General features: G+C 47.1%; 2 protein-coding genes across 3 annotated transcripts; one reads left to right on the top strand and one right to left on the bottom strand.

The window, feature by feature from the left end:
* The first annotated feature begins 549 nt into the window (after positions 1-549).
* On the top strand, positions 550-4,347 carry LOC135828130 (radial spoke head protein 9 homolog). The gene is made up of 2 exons (XM_065340563.1): positions 550-1,053; positions 2,960-4,347. The coding sequence occupies exons 1-2, from the start codon at positions 827-829 to the stop codon at positions 3,600-3,602; spliced, it is 870 nt and encodes a 289-aa protein (XP_065196635.1). The 5' UTR covers positions 550-826; the 3' UTR covers positions 3,603-4,347.
* A 1,035-nt stretch (positions 4,348-5,382) lies between these two features.
* LOC135828965 (ran-specific GTPase-activating protein-like) lies at positions 5,383-16,621 on the bottom strand. 2 transcript variants are annotated; one of them, XM_065341403.1, is made up of 5 exons: positions 16,475-16,621; positions 15,590-15,696; positions 12,803-12,957; positions 11,058-11,186; positions 5,383-6,649 (listed from the first exon to the last, which is right to left on the bottom strand). In XM_065341403.1, exons 1-5 carry the CDS (start codon positions 16,511-16,513, stop codon positions 6,324-6,326), a joined length of 756 nt encoding a protein of 251 aa, XP_065197475.1. In that variant the 5' UTR covers positions 16,514-16,621; the 3' UTR covers positions 5,383-6,323. The 2 variants fall into 2 exon arrangements, with proteins under 2 accessions (XP_065197475.1, XP_065197476.1); XM_065341404.1 differs by lacking the exon at positions 16,475-16,621 and adding an exon at positions 16,026-16,211.
* Between the last annotated feature and the right edge of the window lie 99 nt (positions 16,622-16,720).

The following is a 16,720-nucleotide window of genomic DNA, read 5'->3' on the forward strand; positions in this document are numbered from 1 at the left end:
GGCAACACCATGGTAACGCAAAATGGTGGCCGAAGAAAAATGGTTGTGGTCAATCTTCTGTCAATCTGCTTTCCAGTTCTGGTGATTTATTATTATTATTTTTTTTGATCCAAGGTTTCTCCACACAGGTCGATGGGACGATGGCATCCAACAGCTTACTGGAAACCCAAAACCAACCATGCGAGTGGGTAATGTATGGCAAAATTCAACAAAAGGGACTAAAAATTCATAAAAAAATCAAAAAATCAAAAAAAGCCAAAATTCAGAAAATATTCAGAATTTTTTGTGAAATCCCTAAACGGTGTCCGCTGACATGATCTGACGTGACTGCATCATCCTGACTTGTACATGACAACATCCATGGTGTCACTAGCAACGATCTCCTAGCAACAGTTCGGAGCGTCTGGACGGCCGGTGGCACTCTGCTGCATACATGCACGCGAGTAGATCTACATGTACGTGTCAGGCTAACCCGAGCCAAGACTGATCTGACCGCGCGGGTGCAAACCGGTGTAGTGCGGGTGAGAATGATCAAGTGTGAGATCGAGAGTGCAAGTGAGAGTATGAAATGCTTTTCAAAATTGTTTTGTTTGTGTTGCAAATTTGGAAGGCCCTCCATTGGCAGAGGATACTCAGAACAACGAAGAGATTTCCTGCTTCCCCATCGTCAGTGAATTTTCCAATAATTGTGAAGAAGAGAACAGTTCAGACAGGAGTGGAGAGACCGAGCTGATTTGATCGCCGTTACCTCTCGAATCACCAGCTGCTCCGTATATCACCAGCTTTGTAGTCGACGAAAAGAAACACGCTGTTTAGCTGAGCAGCGATGGACGTCCGTCAGTTGCCCGTGAACATAGGCTACCTGAATCACGCCGGCATCGCACTGAGCGCAGAGGAGCGCACTTGTCTGCAGGCCGGCTTCGACGCGTGTCGCTTCAAGGAGGGGTTCCACACGCTGAAGTTCTGGGGCATCATACACGGTATCAACGCCAAGTATTACATTGTGCAGGGACTCCAGGAGGACCCATTGAAGCCCCGGATTACACTATACAGGTACGGGCATATCATAATTCATATGCTACATGAAGCACGCACATGCCGCTGAGGCACAAACATGCACAAACAAACAAACACACACACACACACATACACACACATACACGCACACACACACCACACACACACACACACACATACACACTGATCTTATTCAAATTTTTGAGAAATTGGTGGTGTGTACCATGTGCACTGCACAGAAAATGCTGAGTCCGTCGGATGATCTGAAACCATGGACTTGTTTTGCACCATTCACTAGCATGCACTGCTGAGGAATTAAGCATTGATAATGGCACGTATTCATCTAAAATGGCGGACGCCCACGCTGCATACATGGTATGGGCGCACGTGAGCCATGCTGGGGGGACACTTGTTCGATTCCGCATACAAATGTATACAAATGCATGGAAAAGAAGTTTCTCTAATCGCTGGAACTTGTGAGTTTCTTTCGATATAGACTACTGGTCTTCAAGGTATACAATAGTAGTGACCCAACGAAGTGGAATTTGCGGAATACAACGTTCGAGACGGCTCAACAAGTCAAGAGTAAAGTGCGAATTTACTAGGTACGCAAATGAGAAAACCTACTTGTTTCCCCGCAGCGCTAGTCACGTGCGCCTTCAGTGAATACGTGCCATTCAACTGGGTGTTGCGCCACACAGCACACTGCATGGTTCTGGCCCGTGAGTGGTGTGACACATGTGCACTCACACACCTCAAGTTGCAGTCTTGCACACTGCACTGATGACATGAACTCCACTATATCAGGGGTGTTGGAACTGGTGCTGCAGGTGTGGCCAGAGTTGCCCCAAAAAAATTTTAATGTGATTTTGGAAACGGGAGGGCACTGAGACCCTCCCCCCCCCTCCCTATTCATAGCCGCACCAATGTAGAATACACACCCCTGTATACAGAGCAGCTGAGTTGAGAGAAGGGGGTAGGGCGACACAGCAAGAGTATTGCTCTAGTGTCGAACAAAAAATTACGTCGAATTCAGCAAACTCGCACGCACACACACACACACACACACACACACACACACACACACACACACACACACACACACACACACTGCACGTACACACAAGATACAACAACAACAACAACAATGAGACTTACCATGCTGAATTGTGCACAGGTGCATCCACCAGAATACCTGCACTGGCCGGGTAGAGGTACATGTACATGCATGTTTTCGGCACTGCAGTTTAACTGTTACACATGGTATTGGTATTACTTGTATTTCCATGCTGAAGTCGCTTCACAGGTAGAAATTCGACAAGGGGTGGGGGGGGGGGGGGGGAGGTCAACAGTACTGCTACATTGAGTACTGTCAACATGTCTACTCATTCGCGAAATTAGGCAATTACTGTAAGACATGTTATTATAACGAGTCGCAAATTTAATGATCGTCCAAAATTCATTATGTCAACGAGAAGAAATGTTAACGATCTTGCAGTATTCTGGCATATCCACGCACAACACACATGTATATGAGGCAGTACGGCCTCAATGGATCTTAATATAACAAAGAAATGTCATCCGTGAAAACGTTAGATTTACTCAGTGACCTCATTAGTACATGTCTTACAGTTTAGCTTTTTATTTATTTTAAATATGTAGTTTATTTTCTGTCAGTTTGTGTGTGTGTGTGTGTGTGTGTGTGTGTGTGTGTGTGTGTGTGTGTGTCACTCTTATTTACTCTCACTCTCTTTCTCTCTCCTCTTTCTATCTCTCCGTCTATCTCTTTCTCTGTCTGTCTGTCTGTCTGTCTGTCTGTCTGTCTGTCTGTCTCTCTCTCTATCTCTCTCTCTTCCTGTCTCTCTCTCTCTCTCTCTCTCTCTCTCTCTCTCTCTCTCTCTCTCTCTCTCCGAATCACACCCGCATACATACACACCTGCAGCAAAGACTACGCCCATTGGGCGCGGTTGCCAAGCGTCACGGACGAGATGAGGAGAAAGACGAGGCATGTGCGTGGGCGCTTCACCGGGGATCCGTCGTTTGACTTTGAATACTGCTACAGAAAACCAAACTTCAAAGCAAACGATGAAGATGAACACGGCAACGATGTTCTGACCGAGCGTACCTCCCTGAAGGAGGAGGAACGATTAGCGGCCACCGTTGAACTGATCAACCATGAAGTGGAGGTGATGCCGCGGGGCTACCTGAGAAAGTCTGCAAAGGACGAGGTCAAGCCTAATCCCATGTGGCAGGGCCTGAGCTTGGAGGAAGCGCTGCTGCGCAGCAACTACTATCACGCCAACCCCAAGAGGATGCGCAAGCTGACCGCCATGGTGCCGCCGCGCAACGTACCCGCCATCGACTTCCTGGAGTCGATCGAGGACGCCCACTCCAAGCCCTGGTGGTTGGTACGGGGTTATCGGGGCTCGACGGTCGTGACTCTACGTAGCCTGCTCTGGGAGGGCTACACGTTCTTCATGGTGCCCGACTCGCGCACCTTTGGCTCATTCTACTCCGGCTATGGTGAGAGAAATCTGGATGTTGTGCACATGCTGCCGTGCCCTGTCGCTATCGATGCAGAGTAGGCTATCATCTTGCTACGGATGGCAGCATGCCTACTTTCCAGCACCCGACTGACTTCTGCCGCTGCTGTAGGTGACGAATAGAGCATGCTGTGCTGGGCAGGCGTGTAACTGTTAGTGAGTTGTCTCGGCTTGCCGTGTCTCCGACGTACACCGGAGCAGTGAGTTTCATACTGAGTGTCTGGCCATGGAGAGGTTCATTCTGTGCATTGGCTAGTGCTGGACCCTCTACAGCCAGCCCCAGCAGTACTTAACACCAGCAGTATGTAATATGTGACAAGTGAAAGCCAAAGATACTATTCTAGTATAGGATAAATATCTGACAAGTGATCACCAAATATACCAGTGTACTGGATAAATAACTCTATGACCTGTTTGCGGTGTATGCTACAGCTTGACATGCAGCACAACCACCCGTCATGCTCATAAACGCGCACACACAGACACGAACACGAACACACACACACACACACGCACACACACGCACACACACACACACATGGACACTACACTTGACGGCTCTTGCTGGATGTGCCTATAAGGGCGAGTCTTAGAAATTTGATTACTATAATTTTACTCAATGTGATTGCTAACACAAGTGAACATGGTGGTGTTTGTTTTGAGCTATTCATGCCAGTTATGTCTACTGTGATCTGCAATGGACTGGATTTAGCATCTGTTTTTCTTGTGACTTGGAACAAAGTGAAATTTTGTTAGTGTGCTATTTGGATATTTCCGATGTAGTGTACAGGACGATCCTTGACGGCAGGTCAGAGTGCATAGTGAGAGTGCTGACAGATCTAAATCAGCGCTCCAGATCCCCTCCCCACGAAAAATCCAGTGGAGTTGGTCTCTACCCCGTGTTTCTTGCTCTAGGCAATCATTTTTAAAGGAGACTGGTTCTAACAAGAATATACAGTTGCTTTCCGCATGCGTAGGAACGTCACCAACCCTCAAGGATCAAAGTACGAGTACACAACCAAGATGTCAAAATAACAGAAAGTCAGGAAGCCGGATTCCAGTGAGCGGACTAACGGTCCACTCTATAATCAAATACAGTCAGACCTCACTTATCCGGTCCTCGTTTATCCGGAACCCTCGCCATCCGGAAGAAAATCGCTGGTTACCGATGTGCAGCATATGTTATGCATACAACATAACCGGACTTCGCGATCCGCATATACCGGTGCATGATTTTGTGTACAAACTGGTTAAAATGTGTACAAAAAGCTTCGTCGTATCCGGTTGCATGTGGCTTGCAGAAGCTAGAATCAGGGAGTTGTGCAGGCAAATGAGGTCCTTGACCTACTGGGTGCACGTGGACAGCACTCAGTTGCATGCACTTGTCATTTTTCTCGCTTGTTTTACCTACTGTGCACGCTAGTTGTACTGCATAGGACCCGTCTACATGTATGTACGATGCCACTGCTTTCGACATGCCACATGCATAATACAGTATGTGTGTTCAGTTATCCAAGAAACCACCACCCACATAAACGTTGTCACTCAATTGCCAAAAACACAGCAAACACTTTGCGCGTAGGTTCAGGAAATCCTCTTCAAAGTTAGTTAGCTGCACACAAGCAGACTACATGAACTACTCACTGGTCAGCCTGTATTGTAGATCCACGCTCTTCGCCTGACCGTACAATACCCCCCCCCCCCCCCCCCCCCCATACCAAGAGTACGATAGTCAGACTCATACTCATAGACCAAGCAGTGTGCCCTACACTGGCTACAGCAGTATGCCCACAGGACAGTAGAACACGGCTGGCGGCATAGATACTGATTCCATAGTTTAGTTACACCATTCAAACTAATGCCTTTCTAATGCGTTGGTCAGGTCACGTGCGGTAATCCTGCAGCGAAATGTTACAAGCGTCACTTCATCAGAGATGTAAAGAAAGAGGGGGAACAGAAGGAGAGGGAGAGAGAGATAGAGAGGTCAAACAGACTGCGACCAGGCAGCACAGCGTACTGAAGAAATCAAGATGCACGCCGTCATCACGCACCAGTAGCAGAGAGCAAAGACTGAGCCAAGGAGAGAAAGAAAGAGAGAGAGATAGATAGAGAGAGCAGAATGGTTGGTGTGTTAGAGAAAGAACCACCCTGCTAACAGAAAAATGCAGGACGCCAGGTTACTGTTGGTACGAAAAGTGACAAAAGTACAGAGCTGCAAAAACAAGCTCTGGCAATACAGTGCGGTGTGGTGCGGTGCAGTGATTCTGAAGGTATGCATCTGAACAATGCGTATAACTGGTGGCTTAACACGACGCACAGCTGCACACGCACGGCAGGAAAACTAGCAATGGACGACAATGGAATACAGCCAAAACACGCTGCTGCCGCCGCCACCGCCATCACACCAACTAACATGAGCTGTAAGCTACTAGGTTGAGAGGACATGAATGAGCCGCGCACATATCAGCCTGCTGTTCCAGCCAGAACACGAAGCCAGTCGTAGCCAAGTCGCATCGACGCCAACACGGACGCTGGCAGGATCAGGGAGGCCGTGATGCCGACACTAGTGGGACAAGGCAGGTGCAAACCCGGCTTTATCACTGCTCCTCTGACTAGAGACGGATTAGAGAGGTTCCATCACTGTTAGTCGGACACATTATCATTCGCCTACATACACGCTTCTCATCGAGTAACCACGACAACAACGAACAGGACAATAACGAAGAGAAAAGAGCAAGCCAACAACAGGTCTCCAAGATCAGTTTACGATCCCTCCTGGCTCTCGGATTCAGTCTTTCCTTCTCCGTCAGCAACTGCCATCTCCTTTAGCTTCTCGGTGACTTCCTCGGTGGCTTCAGCAGACTTTTGGCATTCTTCTGCCTTCTCTTCGGACGTTGCGGTCGCCGCAGCAGATTCTGCTTCCTTACTCGCTGCTACCTCTTCGGTCTTCTCCGAGACATTGCTCTCGTCCTTCTCGTCGTCAGTATGCTCGCTATCGTTTCCTACCTCGCCATCGTCCTCACCATTCGGGTCAACCTGACGGGCAATCTCTTGCGCTGACTCAAACGCAGTCTTGAACGCATTGGCATCTGCAAAAGGAAGAAGAACAATTGCACGCATACACAATTAGCGGCGGATTGGCAACAGGATGTGACGTGGTGAAAAGATGTCTGTATGCACTTCCTGTTTGACATTTCAGAGAACATGTCTGAAACCCCCCAGGAAAGGCAGGCTAGGCCATTCATTGCGCAACTTGCGGACACCTTGGAACTTGGGAACACCTTGAAATGGATTCAACTCGGATGGAGAGCCTAGGATTAAAATTAAAAAAGAGGACCACAAGTTTACAAGTTATCCGTTTTGTCCAACACTAACGGTTATAAGCAGAATACAGCAGAATTGTTGCACATTTTTGACTCAACAGTATTCTGCTTATAACCGTTAGTGTTGGACAAAACGGATAACGTGTAAACTTGTGGTCCTCTTTGTTAATATGAAACCTTGAAATGGGCCCAAAACGACTGAATTTTGGGACCAAAGCGAGCGCTGTACACCTGAGTAGCGTTCACATTATTACCACACGGAGCCATGCCTACATCAAGGAAAGCCGTGGCCATTATCTCCAGAAATCACTAAATTGCATCGCGAAAATAGCCAACTTTCAAGGGTTATGTAACCGGCACGAGTTACGGCGTCTATCTTAACCCTTTCACTGCCAGCTGACCACTTAAGGTGACAAGGCGCTCCCTGCCAGGCTGTCAGCTGAGCTGTATACCCCCTCCCTGCCAGGCACTTTTTGCCTCCAGCTCGAAAAATCGAAAGGCCAACTTATCATGGATTTTTTGGTACTTTCTGTACGGAATATCGCTTTCCAAAGTATACATCGTAGGTAGACAACTCATAAAGGAAGCCATTGCCGTCGAAAAAATCGCAAAATCCGAAGTACAACCGTGCTGGGCGCTCTAGCGCCAGCCGCTGTGCAAAAATGCATGTCATGTCATGCGAAAGTGCGCCGTGCGCCGCATGCGCTACATACACTATGTACACGATCGGCCCGGACACTCGCGAAGTAAAATTAGTTGTTGTTTTGGAGAGAGAAGCAGATCCTTTTTTTGTTAGCTGGGATTGAAAGATCTGCCAGTGGACCGGAGAGCTACAAGACTGGAAGCAGAAGAGATGGCGTGCGGAATGTTCTCTGTCTTCGTGGCAACAGGACTTCAGTTGCGAGAGACTTTCGTCCTGTTGTTGCGGACGAAATTCTAGTTGCTGCCACCAGAAAACTCGGAGAACGAAACGATCGTAAGTCGTTTGGTGAAGCAGATCGTGTCGGTGAACAGCTGCGGAATGTTCTGCCGCCATGGTGGTCGTTTGTTCTCCTGACTAGCAGCAGTCCGAATACATTTCGACTTCGGAGAGTGAAGCGCTTCCCTGTTCCGTTGACAAGCGCGGCGTTCGCGGGTGTAATGCACTTTCGCATCAGCTTGCAGTAGATCGTCAGGTATTGAGCTTGAGGTAGGTGTCGTTGTAGAAAGAATATAATTATGTTGTAGCTGACATACCTGTAGTGTCTCTTGACTGTGCTGGTCGCCATTGTAACGTGGTAGTTCTTAGAAAAGTTTAGTTCTGGACTCGGTGAGCGCCGCCAGCGCTGTTTCCGCCAAGTTTGCAGTGAATGCGTCCGTGAGGAATCCGTCGTGTGGTTGTCTCTACCCGTGACTCCAACCGCCTATCGCAATGGATAGCCGCCTGGAGTCTTGGGTAATGGCTAGGCATCAAGTCTGAACCAAATGTCATGCTCCTTGCAATGAAAGTTTACGGGAAAGAGAAAAAAACTGGCACCGACTCAGGAAGGTGGAAGTGCGTGAGAACCGATTTCTTCCGCGCCCCTCGGCTAAAAATCGGATGCGCATTTTCAACGACGCTGGTTCGATTTTCTTCAAATGGCAACCCATGCTTCTGGCAGCGTATTTCGATGGGTATGGACCTCTTCTAGGGCCTAGTGGCCCTCTACCACGGCTAAACATCTCCAATAGTCAAAAATAGCGGCCCAAACTGGGTGAAGTCTGCCTGTCGACAAAAGTCGACGGTGGCACTGGGGACTGCATGTTTGCTTGTCGACTTTCGTCGACAGTGGCATTCAGAGTGCATGAATGCGCTGTCGACTTTCGTCGACAGTGGCAGTGAAAGGGTTAATGACCTATGCACTGCACGACAGTGGATGTGTACCATATCACCGATTTCGCTCACATCTTGCCTTTAGGTTTCCTTTGGTGTTTACAAGCATGGGAAAGGATTCGTTGTGCTTCGTTGCACAACTAACGGACACCTTGGTACTATAGTCTGTTTCAAAAAGATTTACAATCAGGTTTGGGTCTTAAAAAGTATGAAGATAAGGGAAATTTGGACAACAAAGTACATAGAATGGCTTGTTAGGACACGGCAAATTGTTCTGTGAAGGTTTCGGAACAATTGGACCAACCGTTAAGGAGTTAGAATTTCGGCCAGGTTTCCGGCCTTTTCCCATGGTTTACAATTTGCCCAGGAAGCCAGTATCGATTTTTTATCAAAACCCACGATTTATCATTTCCTTTTTGGCCTTGTGGTTATGAATGCTGTCTGCTGACCATGAAGTTGTGAGTTCAAATCCCAATCTATCCTCAAGTCAAACTTTTTTTCATTGTTTTGGTGATCAAGCTGGTACAAGACAAAGAAGATGTCTGCACCAAACGACTTGTTGTTGGAGGTCGCGCTTCCTGCCGAACTGACTGACACTTGACTGGCTCACGCCATGTGAACACACCCACAACACTGCAATGGTGTGAGTGAATATGGAAGTCATCGCGCTGTAGCTTTTTGAGATTTATTTTTAGTATTTCAAGATCGCCAATTTATTTGAATTTAGCAGTCAACGCCGTCTTCTATCAGCGTTCACAAGCGTCTGTTTTTCTCAAAATGTCGTCGAAGTCACACGGATAGCTTTGCCAAGTCATGGCCTTGGGAATGAGTCTGTGTCGATGTCGTTTTCGTCACACGGTGAGTAAATTGCATCGCAGTTCAAAGAAACTATTTTGGTCACAAAACGGATTGGGACACATGCCGCTCGTCAACACTTTCGTTTCGACATGTCCTCTCTGACTCCATTATCGATACGAGGAAGAACTCGTTTGTTGCAAACCAGACGTACATGTGCGTACATGACTGTATCAACGTGAGTGAGTTGTCATTTTTCCTGCTTTCGCGCGGAATATTTCTTCGAGTTCACAGTGAGTTTTTCCAGGCAGCGCTCGAGTGCTCATACGGTAAGACGCCAAACTCCGCGGGCGATCGCCAGGGTTGTAAATCTTTTTGAAACGGACTGTAAACATCACTTCGCCACATTGCAGAGCATTGCAGCTGGTGAAATTCGAGTCGTTCAGGGAAGGAAATGCTTGTTGTTAGGAGTTCAAAATTCTTGTCAGACTGCGTATGGTGACCACGCTGCAGGAGTGTTTGGCGTTCTGGTGCCTGGAACAGTGCCTGGTGTTGAAGCTTGAGGCGCTTTCCGTTGTAGGGTAGGAACTTGGCCAAGTCGCAATGTGGCGGAGTGAAAAATCATTCAAATCTCTCTATTTCTTTATTTCTTTATTATCTCCAGAAATCACTAAATTGCATCGCGAAAATAGCCAACTTTCAAGGGTTATGTAACCGGCACGAGTTACGGCGTCTATCTTAATGACCTATGCACCGCACGACAGTGGATCATATCCACTACCACCCAGGACACAACATCTCTTATCGAAAAGTTCTCCACGTCTTTTGGAAATAGACAGAAATAGAGAGATTTGAATGATTTTTCACTCCACCACATTGCGACTTGGCCAAGTTCCTACCCTACAACGGAAAGCGCCTCAAGCTCCAACACCAGGCACTGTTCCAGGCACCAGAACGCCAAACACTCCTGCAGCGTGGGCACCATACGCAATCTGACAAGAATTTTGAACTCCTAACAACAAGCATTTCCTTCCCTGAACGACTCGAATTTCACCAGCTGCAATGCTCTGCAATGTGGCGAAGTGATGTTTAGTACCAAGGTGTCCGTTAGTTGTGCAACGAAGCACAACGAATCCTTTCCCATGCTTGTAAACACCAAAGGAAACCTAAAGGCAAGATGTGAGCGAAATCGGTGATATGGTACACACTACCAATTTTTCATACACGCCCCCACATATGTTCTTGGAATGAAAAAAAACCCACGAGGATGAGAAGCCAGGGAAGAGAGAGAGAGAGAGAGAGAGAGAGAGAGAGAGAGAGAGAGAGAGAGAGAGAGAGAGAGAGAGAGAGAGAGAGAGAGAGAGAGAGAGAGAGAGAGAATGTCCAATCATAATTAGGCAAATGTAGTCCGACAAATGCAGTTTAGTAGTGCATTGTGCGTATGCGGCCAAGAAAGAAAGACCGACAGAGAGATAGAGAGGGAGAGATAGAGAGAGACAGACAAACACAGAGAGACAGAGAACTCACTGGTGCTGTTCGCAAATCGAATGGCCAGCGTCTCAGACTTGCTCTCCTCATCGGCAAAGTCACACATGGTGGTGTAGAGCCATGCCCGGTCTGATCCTCTGTTTGGCCGAAGCTCCATCTTTGCTGTGACTGCACACGCCAGAATCATGCCACAACAACCAACAACAACAACAACAACAACAACAACAACAACAACAACAAACAGATTTCAATAGAGGAGGTGAAGGTCAGAGAACAAACTTGACAGTGCTACAATAAATTCTCTAGCAGGCCAAAATGCTAGTGTTGAAACGAGCGTATCTATAACAAACGAGCGATCAGTTCCACTAACGAGCAAGCTATCGAGCGAGCTAACGAGTTTCATTGATGTGGCAAATATGATTTTTTGAATTTTTTTTCAGCTGATTCAAATATCACCGCCGGCATTTGGCGTTGCTGCTGCTTCACTTCGAATTGCTGTTTCGTGTCAAGATGTCTTTTCAGCGTCGTCGTTGAGCAGCCTTTGTGAGAATAGACCCTTTTGGAAAGATTGCAAGTAGCCCTGTTCTTCGCTGCATCGCGGGAGAAAACTTCCAAACGACTCAGCGTCACTTTCACTCGAATGGAGAGGTGACCGAAGCATATCCTGCGACAGGTCAGCAGATGCGGAACAAGACATCAGTAGAGTCCACCAAAGCTGCAACGACAACTGAAACAACTCAGTGTCGTGCAGGTATACAGTCACTGTAACTGCGAGTGATTTTCACTTTGCGCGGGACTGCACTCTCGATCGACCAGGGAGTCGTAAAATATTCTACGACTCCCCGGTCAACATGTACTGCCATGTGTACGGAGTACGGTGTTCGTTAGTGCAAACGAGCTGGCCGCACAAACGAGCCGAGTTTCTGGCGAGCGAGCTAACGAGTACCCGGTGAGATCGTTTCAACATTACAAAATGCATCTACACACAGTACCAACTACACAAAGGCTGAACAACAGAGACCAAAAAAGAAATTCCGTAACTTTACTCTGAGGTTAGTGCAACAACTCATCAGAAAGCAAGATACAAAACTCGAGCTGTGGCAAGATTTTTTGTCCCTGTTGTTTGGCCTTGTGTGTGCTATGCTCTACCCTTGCTTGTATATAGAGGACTATTTGCAGCAGGAACGCTAGATACTCTGGCCACCGCATCAGCACCGCATTTTCGACAGGATGTATGTGTATCCATTACAGTTTGAGGGAAAGTTGTAAACGGGAAAAGTCTGAAGACAACAAGTTGACTGTCACCACCAGGATTCTATGTAGTTTTTCTTTGTCCCCCTATGTATCTTGCAGCTGTAGGAACGACACTACCCTAAGGATCAAGGTGCATATGCAGCTCCTGAAGCGGAAACATGGATGCAGTGAATGGGATTTTCGGTGTTTGATCTGATCTAGCTACAAAGCAATGCAATTAATTGAGGTGTGCTCATCATCATGAACCCGAAGCCAACGTGTCGAGAATTGAGCTACACAGCCGTGTTCAGTATCTCAACATGCTGCCATTCCGTACGAAACACAGAGAAGGAGAGATAGCGTGTGGGCGTCGGTGGAGTTTGAGAGAGATAAAGAGAACTCGGTCCTAACGTGCATGCATTACAGCAGAAGCGCCACAGCCACCGTCAACACTACCAGCAGAAGCACCACCACCACACACCCACCCACCCCACACACCACCACCACCTGCATTCCAAGCATCAACAAAACAGTAGCACTGAAGTACTTACCGTAGTGGTTGGCGCAGATCTTGAGCGTCTTGTCTCTTCGCATGACAAGACGAACGAGACGGCCTTCCTTCTTCAGAAGCCGGACATCACCCGTTCCTCTTTCCTTCCACTCCGGTGGGTCGCACTCCACGGCATAGCGGAACAACCGTGCTCGGCTACACGCACACACACACACATGGAAAAAGAGCAGACATTTAAAAAGGTGCCAGAAAAAAAAGAGAAGAGAATAACGTGACTCCAAACTATTCCCCTTGTGAATGCCTCTGCAACCAGACTTGCAATGAACACGATAACAGTCAGATATTGGACACTCTTCGATCAGATTCGACTTGAATGAATCCGGCAATATTTTTACTGGACCGGCCAAACAGTCGGACTGAATTCAGCAATGGCGTCGTCGACAAGGAGAAGGATTGACGATAATGGCGCTCTCCTCCTTGGGAAAAGAACCTCTCCGAGCTTGAGAAGCCAACTGTGAAAAGTGGATTGTGCAATATGACAACGCAGTGCTTGTAGTCCACGTGGCATTAGTTTAAGCGCAACAAAAGTGAGCTTGACTACATACATTATAACCTGGTTTAAGCGACCCCCACGGACCACGGTGCAAGCAAAAGCGGTCGTTAAAGCCAGGTGGTCTTTAGAACCAGGTCCCACAGTGTCCGTGTAGAACTGTCGGTGCATGGAAAAACGGTCGTTAACCCTTTATTACCGGATTACTTGCACAGCATGCACCAAAATTACGAATTTCAGCACAATTTCCAACTTCACCAGGTCATAACTTTTGTCTACTTCACTTGATTTTCACAATCTAGGGCTCGTTGGAAAGCTCTTGGCGAGAGCAACGCCAGGGTACCAAGCTCCATCATCCAGTCGCCACAAATCCGGCGCGGTAACACAGCAAAGTCGTCTCCAAGCCTGATATGCAAGCAAATTCGTCCCATCAATGCCATTCCACTCTACTTCATCGCAGAACGCTCAAATTTGTTTGAGACGATTCAAACTTCAGCCGACTACGTCATTATCATGTGCTTAGTCGCTCAAAGAGCACACGGAAAGGGATTTCCCCCCAAAATGGCGAAGTGATCGATCAAAAATTTGAATTTGCCGAGATGAGAATACGGCACGCGATATCTCTGGGGTCCGACATCGTAACTCTTCGGCGATTGTTACATTGGATAGCTTGGAGTTTCTGCTACCAAATAGACCTTTCGATTGTTGAATTCGCACAAGAAATGATGGAGTTACGAAGGTATTACTGGCCTATAGAGTTTCGATCATATATGATCGAAAGTCTGCAGGCCGGTAATAAAGGGTTAAGAGCAGGTGGTCGCTAAACCCAGAGGTCGCTTACACCAGGTGTCACTGTACTCGGAAAGTGCAGTCGACTCCATTTATAGCTAACTCCCACACAGCGAATTCCGTAATATAGCGAACCATGGTCCATGTCCCTGTTTGAACCCATACAAAACCGTCCCTTCGTAGCGAACAGTTCTCGTTTAGAACAAACCATATCTTGTAGGTTCGCATGTAAACCAAGTGCAATCATACTGTCACGAGCCACATGCCAGGCATGACGTGATGCTTGTATGGTGCGAGTGCAGTTCGGGTACAAAGAACTTCGGCTAAAAAGAAACGCACCCGTACCAGTCGCCTTTGGGGCCGGGCCGATTAATACACACTCGCACATGGCATTGCTGGACTGGGTCGCGTTCAGGAACAGCAAGTCAAGGCCACAGTCTCGTAGAACTACCACATCTGGGTTCGAAACGCACATCATTTCAGACCCCATGGTCTTGTATCATCTCCGGAGCTCCCTAGATGCTCCCTCATTGCACTCCAATAAAAAGAATAAAACAGGAAAAAGTAAAGAGTCGACGAGTAGACAAAAAATTGCAATGAATAAGATAAAGTGTGCAGTCCTGCATCTACTAGTACAAACATCATCAAGGTATTGGATATCATCAAGGTGCCCACTTTATTTTATTCATTCCCGTAGCTATGCAGAAGACGTTACTTCAGTAACGTCTGGCGCTAGCCAGGGTCCACACAGCTTTAATTTGGTGTTTGTTTGTGTGTTTGTGTCACGCCTGGCGCTATCCCATATCTGTCCCGTACCGTACCGTCAAACACAGCTGGCCACATACAGCTGGCCGCAATATTCAAATAGGGCTTTCAAACGCAAGATCATAACGTGAAGCAACTTAGAAGAATGAGTATGAATGCGAAGTGTATGGGGGAATGCATGTAGGGCAATAGTTCGGGTTCGAATCCCAGGTAATGCCTGAAAAAAATAGGAGAATTGAAACATTTATAACATTCCTTTTCTTTTTTTGCCGTCATCAAGGCGGTAGACGGTGTCGTATTACCCTCGACCGTACCTATCCCGTACCGTTCCATACAATCAAAGACTGGCCACAATGCATATTCAAAATTAATAGGGCTTTCAAATACAATATCATAACATGAAGCAACTTGGTAGAATTAGTATGTATGCGAAATGTATGGGGGGATGCATGCAGGGCGATAGTGCGGGTTTGAATCCCAGGTTATGTCCAAAAACAAAAAGTAGAAACTTATAAGAATTTATAACATCCCTTTGCTTTTTTGTCTTGGTCATCAAGGCAAAAAAGCATAGCGTAGGGCCCTGAGCTTCCAAGCTCTCTCGTTGCAACTTTAAAAACTAAGGACACACGATGAAAATGGTCATTGCAAAGCAATATTAAATCTACACCGTACAAAGCGCAATACAAAAAATCCACCGAAAATACATAGGAAAAGGATTCTTACATTTTGAATAGTTCCTCTTCATCCTCCTCCAGAGTTTTCACCTCGACCTCCGGCAAGCGGACTACGGGTGTGAAATCCACATTGGGACTTTCCGCCACTTGATCCTCCTATACAGTGCACGAATCCACAGGGACGAACGTACAAAAGTACAAGATCAGACGAACAAAAAATCAATACACGATGGGCAAAAAAAGTTTGCACTGAGAATCTAGAAATGACGACTACAGAGACTCCTACTAGTCCTTCAAGTAACAGTTTCTTTTCCTTATCCGAAGGGTAAAATACTGAAGCGCAAAACTGAGCTTCCGGAAACACATTTCTGCTACTTCCATAAGGGTATACCTTGCAGTGCGACAAGGTTCGTAGTCATAGGGCTTCACAAGAACAATAAAATTGGAGAGTAATGTATTGGCAAAGAGAAAGGCAGCGAACTCACTCCTTCCGCAGCGCTCATCGTTGTTCCTGATTCAAGGCTCTCTTATGTCGTGCGAATGCACCAGATATCAACAGCTTATTTCTGGAGAACTACAGCAAACGAGTGGAAACCCCTCGCTCTCTCGAAAGGCTCACCACACTCGATTGAAAGAGCTGAAAGAGGATCGATATTTTTTTGAAAGAGAAAAACAAAAAACAACATGCACCCGCGAAAAATGGCGCGATACACGAGTATGTGGTGGTGGTCGTGACGCGAGCACTCACAAACAGAGCGTGTGGATCGTGCACACCGCAAGCAGTCACCACTCACCAGGTCACTGCAGTCTAGCGTCTGTATCGTGGTGCGCGACCAGACTGAACTGATACGGATTATGTACGCTCGCTAGACTTGATCTACTTCCAACTCTGATACCGGTAGATCTATAGTACGAGTAGACCTACTCATCTCACCTCTGCGCTTGTGCTTGTACTTGGCGTGCAGACAGTCATCGCAGAAAAAATCACTTGAGGACTTGTTCGTTGAGTTGACCTTCTCTCTCTTGCTACTTCTCAACGTTACCTTGGTCGTCTGGCTGAAGAAGTAAAAGACTTAGTGATGATTGTGACTCGACTTTCACTCCTCAGCTAGCTCAGAGGAGCAGGGGCGCGAAGTGCAACCTAACCAGTTTGAACCAGAAAAGCGAAACCGGTGTCCAC

This window comes from Sycon ciliatum, chromosome 12, assembly GCF_964019385.1.
Source record: "Sycon ciliatum chromosome 12, ocSycCili1.1, whole genome shotgun sequence".
Classification (NCBI taxonomy): Eukaryota; Metazoa; Porifera; class Calcarea; order Leucosolenida; family Sycettidae; genus Sycon; species Sycon ciliatum.

What these genes read in the sequence shown, in the direction of transcription:
- LOC135828130 (XM_065340563.1), top strand. Translation starts at nt 827, where the DNA reads ATGGACGTCCGTCAGTTGCCCGTGAACATAGGCTACCTGAATCACGCC. An exon ending in CCCCGGATTACACTATACAG is followed by an intron (nt 1,054 to 2,959) that starts GTACGGGCATAT and finishes ACACACCTGCAG; the next exon opens with CAAAGACTACGCCCATTGGG.
- LOC135828965 (XM_065341403.1), bottom strand. Translation starts at nt 16,513, where the DNA reads ATGACTGTCTGCACGCCAAGTACAAGCACAAGCGCAGAG. An exon ending in GTACAAGCACAAGCGCAGAG is followed by an intron (nt 15,697 to 16,474) that starts GTGAGATGAGTA and finishes TGCACTGTATAG; the next exon opens with GAGGATCAAGTGGCGGAAAG. An exon ending in GATCTGCGCCAACCACTACG is followed by an intron (nt 11,187 to 12,802) that starts GTAAGTACTTCA and finishes TGGCGTGTGCAG; the next exon opens with TCACAGCAAAGATGGAGCTT.